This window comes from Bidens hawaiensis, unplaced genomic scaffold (assembly GCF_021521415.1).
Source record: "Bidens hawaiensis isolate Kalapana, Puna unplaced genomic scaffold, B.hawaiensis_p1.1 tig00017761_1, whole genome shotgun sequence".
NCBI lineage: Eukaryota > Viridiplantae > Streptophyta > Magnoliopsida > Asterales > Asteraceae > Bidens > Bidens hawaiensis.
The window spans coordinates 158,237-167,622 of record NW_027492679.1 but is presented as its reverse complement, the minus strand read 5'-3'; the positions used below and the strand labels follow the sequence as shown (position 1 = coordinate 167,622).

The 9,386-nt window shown below is 36.9% G+C and overlaps 1 protein-coding gene across 1 annotated transcript; it reads left to right on the top strand.

Moving 5' to 3' along the window:
* Window positions 1–4,613: 4,613 nt before the first annotated feature.
* LOC143554560 (putative receptor-like protein kinase At4g39110) lies at window positions 4,614–7,644 on the top strand. The gene has a single exon (XM_077044284.1). The coding sequence runs from the start codon at window positions 4,614–4,616 to the stop codon at window positions 7,143–7,145; it is 2,532 nt and encodes an 843-aa protein (XP_076900399.1). The 3' UTR covers window positions 7,146–7,644.
* The last annotated feature ends 1,742 nt before the right edge of the window (window positions 7,645–9,386 follow it).

The following is a 9,386-nucleotide window of genomic DNA, read 5'->3' as shown; positions in this document are numbered from 1 at the left end:
TAAGGTTTCCCTCATACTTCCTTTTTCCCACGGGCTTTAGTCCTATTCCACAACTTCATCTCTCGTCAACCCTCGGGTTGTTGGATCCAAAATATTATCTATGACTTTGTCAAGTCATTTGTAGATAATTTCAGTTTGAGATGAGTTGTTATGATGTGTTCTTAACTTGTAAGTTAATTTGCCTATATTCAAGCTTCTATGACTATAACAACAGGTATCACCTTGGACCTTGTTATAATAAGTGTCTTAGAAGAGAATAAAAATTATGTTTTAGGCGAACACGTGTTTGCAATATCTATTTGGATCACCAAATTCTTATTGCCAAACATTAGCAACCAAATATATGCCCAATATTCAAATGCAAGTTACTCCCACATTTAAGTGTTATTAGATAGCATCCAAATGGGGTAATGAAAGGTTCTCCCTTTCTATGTGTTTGAGAATCTTCGCATACAACCAATTTTACATACCCAAAGGGTCGGTTCTTAAATGTCTCATCCCCCCACATTTCTTGCCATTTGAACTACTATTTGTATAACCTTACTTATGACAACAAATGTTTATAACGACATTTAGATACCCGTCATTTGAACAAGAGTCGCCTCATTGTATCAGTGAGTTCATCAATGTTTATTTTGGTACTCAATAGCTTTTGAGTTGACCAACCAACATATGTCATTGTCATAAGTTTGTCATCAAACTAATGAGTTTAATGTCCTTCCTTATAATGAATGAAAGTATCTTTCAACTTTCTCTACACACGAATTCGTTGTGTGTCCATATATTTGTTTTGAATATATAAAGTTAATTAGTCTCCGGGGAGTACCATAATTAACTAAGTACTAGTCTAGCATGCTTTAGACTACAATACTTTAGCATGTGAACAGAAGATGCATCATTCTGATCCTTCACAGCCTCAAGGTATAACATCATATACCTTGTTCACATTTACTTAGACACACCACAAACTTCAATGTTTAGAAAAAATCTCTAGGTTATTTCATGTTACAAAACATGAATTTGTCATTCAGTTCAAGAACACAACTCTTTTTCCCTTGATCTTCAAGGCTTCAACATTTGGCTTATGTGGACTTACACATAAGTCTTAATCCAAGTCAATTTTGGTGAAGACCTTGTTTTCTTGAAACCGTGTATTAGGATACTCTCCTAAAATGAAGGACACGTCCTCCACATAGTTCAAACAAAATTGATGGTGGTAGAAGCATCTACGAGTCCATCATTAACAAATCTCGAACGATTTATTATAAATGTTAATAATAATAATAATAACATATACTTCTTTCATATGTTGTACTCAAATTAGAATTCACACTTTGTGAAATTCTCATGTTGATACTCTCAACGTTTAATGATATATTTCATTCTTGTGTATATCCTTTCAATATACGTATAGTATTTATCATGATATTCTCACGATTTAAACGTTTGATATCTTGTTTCATCTTGAAACTCCAAACTTGAACAATGACAAATCTAGTCCAAAACAATAAAGTTGTTTACATGACAAACTACTCACAACTAGTTGAACAATTAATTATGTTCACAACAATAACAAATTGTTTTAACAAAATAATTTACTCGAGACTAGCTAATATATGGTTCAGTGCTAATTATCTTTCTAGCAACAAACCAATATTAATTGCAAAAGATGTGTTTTATTCGTTCAAGTCATATCTTAAGTTTGCAATTGTTTTAATAATAAACTTTTATGAGTTTTATGTTTTGATAACCAGTCAAGACCATAAACTCCAAAATATGTTTATTAAATAAAATGTTATCTAACCCGCTCGTTAGAAAATTAAAACGATTACAAATCGTTTGTTCACCAAAATATAGTTTTATCACACTAAACCGATTCTAACACGCTCGTTAGAAAAATAAACGATTGCGCATCGTTGAAGTAGATGGTTTATAAGATAAAACGATTCTAATACGCTCATTAGAAACATATGTTTACTAAACGATAAAATGTTGGTTCTTATTAACATAAGCCATTCCTAACTTCTTGTTAGAAATAACCCATTTTACATCGTTTTTAATACTTGTGATTCGTATGAACCACTTCTAAGACACTCCTTAGAAAATAAAAAGAATAGACTTGTTTATAAAGCTTATTAATTTATAAGATTTAAAGCGGTTCTAAGACGCTCCTTAGAAAGAAGCAATTATAAAAAAAAAACGTTTTAGAGATTATGGTTTATAAATACAAAATCGGTTCTAAGACGCTCCTTAGAAATAAACGGTAAAAACCGTTATACAGCTTAGTAGTTTATACGAATAACACCACTTCTAACACGCTCATTAGAAGGTATAAACCATCAATTCGCCAAATAATCTTTTTTTAACTTGTTCGCACACTGCAAAATACCTACTTCGCAAACAACAAAACCGTACCTCGCATCCCACCTTATTTGTTTATAAATACATATGGTTTTACTAAACCAACCTTTTCTAATACGCTCATTAGAAAATATAACATTTCAAACCAATAAGACCAGAATTATTACGCTAAATAATATATATTCTAACGCGCTCGTTAGGAGAAGAATGATTATAAAAATCATTTTAAATTAAAAACCCAACGGTTTTTCAAATCGTTTCAGTATATTGTGATTCTCTTCACACAAATATATATGCAACAAAATGAGCACTTTTGTTCATCTCATCTATCACCCACTTGAAACTTATTTTCCATATTAAGTTTTGTACTAAACAAAATCAACATGGATTTTACGAGTCAAAATAAAAACGCCATTTTATTAATGACATGTTTAGTGTCAAGTTTAATAACAAACTCCCATATTAATTCATGAGAAGAAATTGTCAAAAACTCTTATACAATTTGTAATGGTATTCGGATTTAATATTGTACTCCAATATAAATAAATCCGATATCTTTTGTACTAATCACATTATTTCCCCAAATATTTATAAGATTTTATAGAAAAAATCCAGTTAACATTTTAAACTTTCGTGAACCAAAAAATCCTTATCAATAGGTTTTAAGATTGAACCGTCAATCTTCACGAAATTCTGTTTTAAGATTATAGGAAGTGGTTCACTTTTAGTTAATATAATAATAAAATTATAATAACGATACTCTCGTTAATCGTGGGAAATTCACTTAGTACAATACCGTTTACAAAAGTACATAAAAAGAATATAAAATACAAATTTATATACCGAAATGATTCAATCCATATTTTACTAAGAATGCTTCCATAAGCTTTCTTCTAGCATCCATGTCACGAGTCTTCATCACTTGAGTCTTCAACAAATGTTTCTTCAAAACAACAATTCGCTTATTGAAATTGGGTAACGTTTTTGGTTGAGGATCGTGTTAGACACGGAGCCCTTAAAACAGATTTCGTGCCTACTCTCAAGCGCGTCTGTTTCCCATGGTACAACAACCAGAACAGTATGTGTACTGCCAGAGATGGCCACGAACCCGAGGAAGTCACCGGCTATATTGGTGTTTATCAAGATGTAGGAAAATTTGTTGAAGTTGTTTGGCATACGTATAGAGAGTGCTCCTCTCAAAATTTTGTCATGAGTGTGTGTAAGTGACTCCAAAATTTTTCAAGTGTTATTACAACATGAACCAACAAGTTCATTACATACTTACACAAAATGAGAAATACTCAACCAAAATTAATATGTCATAAACAATAAAATTAATTTAGTCATAAACAAGATAATTAATCTTGTAATAAACTTGAAATTAATTATTGTAATTAACATGGTTAAATACTTTTAATTAGATTTAAGTGGTGAATCAAAACCATCATATTTATTCATGACATGAGTTGAAACAAACTATTTGACCAGGTCCAAACAATTGTTCGCAACAGTCCGTTATGCAGGCGCGACACTCATCGCTCCTATGTGGGATACGATGTCAAAGATAAATCCAACTTTCTCTTCTTTGGTTATTCCAACCATACAACTTCGAGCATTGATATTCATTCATCTAAGCTCCGTTTTGGACACTCAAATCAATATTTATACAACACATAAATAAATATATTATTCATGTCCAAAGTTAGTGAAAAACTCATTTTCACTAATAAATTTTTCCAACAATTTTTTCTCTACTTTACTCACAACTATCGATAATCATATTATATAATTTGAAAATGTCCCTTACATGTATTTAGAAAACGGGTTTTGAGAATGCTATTAGCTCGCTTTTATAACTAAATCACACCTTTACACAAGGAGAGTTTCAACATAACACTATCTTAAACATCAACTTAAATTAAACGTTTTCTTTGGTCAACATAAGACTTTTGTAAAGAGAGAAACATATATAGGAATGAACATGGGTTAAAGATGGTCATGACAAACAATGTCCGTGCTTTATACATCTTGTGACAATTTATAATATTTTAGGCTAACTTTTAAAACCTTACACATATTCATTAACTTAATTTTGTCATTAAAAGATGATTATACATATACAAAATCTGAATAGATTAAAAACAAAGGGAGGAAAGACAAACAAAAAACATGAAGTAAAAGTTGATCCTCCCCTTTGTCTTCTTCTCCATCAAAACCTTCCGGAGACAAATGGGATAGATCAGCTAACATATATGGCGATCCTTCTTCTCCTCTTATCCATCGCCACCGTCTCCGTCTCCGTCCCCGTCCCCTTAACCTCGACCAAATCGGACACTTTCAAACCCCCCGACAACTACCTCCTCGATTGCGGCTCCTCCTCCCAGACCACCCTCCCCGATCGCCGCACGTTCGCCTCCGACTCCACCTCCTCCCAATACCTCCAATACGACGGCCGAGAACTCAACGTCAACGACCAGTCCGCCAACGTCCCCCTCCCCATTTACAAAACCGCCAAGGTCTTCAACGCCAAAGCCACGTACTCCTTCCACGTCACCAAAACCGGCTGGCATTGGGTCAGGCTGCATTTCTACCCGGTCCAAAACAAGGAGTTTAAATTGCATGATACCAAGTTCACCGTCGTTGCATGCGACACGGTGGTTTTGTTGCACGAGTACACCCCCAAAGGAATCGAAATGCAAGAGTATTTGATGAACGTCACCACCGAGAACCTAAACATTAGGTTCTCGGGCGAGAAGGATTTACCTGCGTTCATTAACGCCATCGAGGTGGTGTCCGCGCCCGATATGGTGATCGCGGACCACACGGACGCGTTATTCCCCGTCGGGAAGAAAATCGATGGAATGACGAGGTTTTCGTTCCAGAAAATGTACCGGTTGAACGTCGGTGGAGCAGTTATCGGGCCGGGAAACGACACGTTGGGTCGGTATTGGGATAACGATCATAAGTTCTTGAAGACGCAATCGGCCGCAAAGAACGTGTCGATTGCGCCGAATGTGGTGACTTATTTAGAAGGCAGGTCGCCTTTGATCGCACCGCCGACGGTGTACGCGTCGGCGGTGGAGATGGGGAACTCCGACACAATTGCCCCTAATTTTAATATTACGTGGGAATTTGATCTTGATCATTCGTACCCGTACTTGATTCGGTTGCATTTTTGTGATATTGTTAGTAAGTCGTTAAACGAGTTGTATTTTAATGTGTATGTTGGCGGGAAAATTGCGATTTCGGCCCTTGACTTGTCAACGGTCACTAACGGGTTATCCGTGGCTTATTATAAAGATGTGTTTGTGGAGGCTAGTTTGGTGTCGAGTCCGTTCTTGGTTCAAGTGGGCCCGCTGAACGAGCCCACTGGAACCAAGAACGCGATACTCAATGGGCTTGAGATATTGAGGATTAATAATTCGGTTAATAGTTTAGATGGCGCGTTTGGTGCGGATGGGAAGTCTGCGATTGGGCCGAGCCGAGGCACGGTTGCGGCGGTCGGGTTCGCGATGATGTTCGGGGCGTTTGCCGGGTTGAGCGCAATGGCTGTCAAGTGGCAAAAGAGACCTCAAGATTGGCAAAAGAAGAATAGTTTTTCTTCGTGGTTGTTACCGCTTCACTCGGGGGATTCGAGTTTTATGGGGTCGAGTAAGACGTCACTCGGGTCGAAAAAGAGCGCGTTTTATTCGTCTACAATGGGTTTGGGTCGGTATCTTTCGTTTGCCGAGTTACAAGAAGCTACAAAAAATTGGGACCCGAATTCGGTTATTGGTGTCGGTGGGTTCGGGAACGTGTATCTAGGAGTACTAGAAGACGGGACGAAAGTGGCGGTTAAGCGTGGTAACCCGCAATCCGAACAAGGCATAAACGAGTTCCAAACCGAGTTACAAATGTTATCTAAACTTCGTCACCGTCACTTGGTGTCATTAATCGGGTATTGTGACGAGAATGCTGAGATGATCCTCGTGTACGAGTATATGGAACACGGGCCAATGCGGGACCACTTATACGGGAAAAACTTGCCATTGATCTCATGGAAGCAAAGGCTCGAGATTTGCATCGGGGCGGCCCGTGGGCTCCACTACCTTCACACCGGGGCGGCGACCGCCATTATCCACCGTGACGTGAAGTCCACAAATATTTTACTAGACGAGAATTTTATCGCGAAGATGGCGGATTTCGGGCTTTCAAAAGATGTTGGGATGGGGGAGGCGCATGTGAGTACCGCGGTGAAAGGGAGTTTCGGGTATTTAGACCCGGAATATTTTCGTAAGCAACAATTAACTGATAAGTCTGACGTGTACTCTTTTGGTGTGGTGTTATTAGAAGTGTTGTGTGCCCGGCCCGCCATCGACCCGGCCCTACCAAGAGAGCAAGTGAACTTAGCCGAATGGGCCATGCAGTGGAAACGAAAGGGTCTATTAAATAAAATAATTGACCCGAATCTGGTTGGCCGGATCAACCCCGAATCAATGGACAAGTTTGCAGAGGCGGCTGAAAAATGTCTATCTGAATACGGGGTTGACCGGCCAACCATGGGGGATGTATTGTGGAACTTGGAGTACGCGTTACAACTACAGGACCAGGGGAAAACCGATGACGGGGGAAATGGGTCGGGCTCGGCTTTAGCAAACAGTGCACCGCTGGCTCCGGTTGCTGATAGTAGGCCCGTTACAACACCAGCTCAGGTTAATCAGAATCCTCCTGCTGAAGTAGAGGTTATTGAAGAACATTCGGGTACTCATATGTTTGCACACCCTGCGAATCTTAACAGCCGGTAAAGAAGTTGAATAATTAATGTGATCAGGTAGAAGATAAGTTGTGTATTAGCTAGCATGATATATAGCTATTGGATCATTCCTTTGTTAGTTTAGTTTGTATGACTGTAAAATGTAAATATAGCTATTTCTAGTCAAAAGGATGAAATAGGACTCTTGAGTTGATCGTGTAATTTGATTGTTACGGCATTCGGGCTCGGTTCTTTGGTTAAAACATATTATAGAGCTTCGAAACTAAACACAATGCAAGGTCGTGTTGTGACAATGATTTTGGTGCGGGTCAAAACAGGTTGCGCAACCTAGAAACATTTTTTGTTTCTCAAAAGATATTGGACAGTCTTATAAATATGTAGTGCCAACATAAAAAAATATAGTAACAAATTGAGAAACAGTCATTAGTATAGAGGATTTTGAGCTCACCTTGTGATGAATTGACTTTGTTTTTCTGTGAGTAACCTTATATAAAGGTCTTTGGTTGGCCTTTTGGAAAGTCTTGATTCCATTTCCTCACTTTTAGTTGGTGTTAAAAGAACCTAGGATGAAAGAAGTTCCCCACACATTTAGGTTTGACAAGTCTTCTACAATATTTAAAAAATAAATGCTCTGCATTTAAGGGATTTACACGAAATCCACATTTTATGAATCTTATTTGTTTTGAAAAAAATGGATTTATAAAATTGGTAAAAAAAAAATTATCAAGTGTCTTGTTAAATATTTTAAAGCTCAATTAAGGGTGGCTCGTGGGACAGCGAAAACAAGTTAGGGCTTTAGGCCCCCATCAGTTAAGGCCTCCAAATCCGAAAAAAACATTGTATATAGATATATTATAATGGGTATAGTAAACTCAAAGTAATGTATTGGTGTGGTGGTAGGCTTGGTTGTTACTAAAGTATAGGTTATGAGTTTAAAACTTATAATAATCAAATATTTTTTCTTAACAATTGTTATGAAAAAGCCTCAAAATATTATTTTGATTTAGGCATCATATTCGTTAAGCCGGCCCTGAGCTCAATATAAACATAAGCATGCATCTTATATTCTTGTTTGTTTTTTTTTTCTCCAATTGCTTAACTTGTACGTTTGTTAGAATGTAAGATATGAAGTAGGTGTACTTATATGGAACATTGTTCTCACTTCACATGTTCATATTTCTTTTGTAATATTTTATTAGACAACATTTTACTATGGAATGCAATCATGTAACAAGTAACTACATTGGGTGATAAAACCACCTTGGTGGGTTTAAAGTATGCTAAGGCTTAGAGTAGAGCAAATTCGGTATTTATATCGGTATTAAGTTGATACCAGTATTGAAATCTGTATCGATTTCGTACCGTCGGTATCAAAGTTTTTAGTTTCGGTACCGGTATTTCCCGAATTTTTATCTTCAATGTCGGTACCGTCCCGGTATCAAGAATTTGCGATTTTCGGGACCGGGATTTCAGGAACGATACCGGTACAGTCCCTATCTCATCCCTACTTAGGCTAAGCCCCATCTGATTTGTGGAATCTTTTGAGATTGGAATTGAAATTTTTTCTGCCAAATTCTATCAACCTATGAAATTTAACATTCCATAAATTTATTAATGTAATCTCTAACTTTCCAATGGAATGCTACTTGATTAATCGTCATACCCCGCATCAGTGGAATCGCGAGGGGCGATGAGCATAGTTGTCAAAGCATATGATTATTGCAAACACAAACACACAAATCAGATAAATAGTTAATAATCATAGTTCACATCCCAAAATCAACGTTTAACTACCAAAGCATTTATGAAAAGGCATTGTTTCTAAGATTTTGCCCATATGACCCAACATAGGGATGAGCACTTTGTCCCAAATATTCGTACTCGTATCCGTCCATGTACCCGTACCCGTACTGATTTGGCATATTCGGTATGAGTATTTGTACTAATTTTTATTGAATTTTGGTACATGTACAGTCGGGTATAAGTACGGGTATGGTACGAGTACGTTTGGTATTTCGTACCTGTTTGGAATATATATGGGTTTAATTGAGATTATGTGTATTTAGTATATAAAATAAATTCTCTAACCATGCTATTATTGAACAAGTACCAAACGTTTCTTCAATATTAAGTAATATAACATCCAAGACTCGAACCAACAAACAAATCATATAAAGTCGGCGATCGAATTAGGGCTTTTCAATATTATCTTATAATTAAATAGACGACCAATCAGGTACTTGTATTAACTTGGTAGTCTTCACGTACATGT

Coding starts and splice junctions, on each gene's coding strand:
- LOC143554560 (XM_077044284.1), top strand. CDS start 4,614: ATGGCGATCCTTCTTCTCCTCTTATCCATCGCCACCGTCTCCGTCTCC.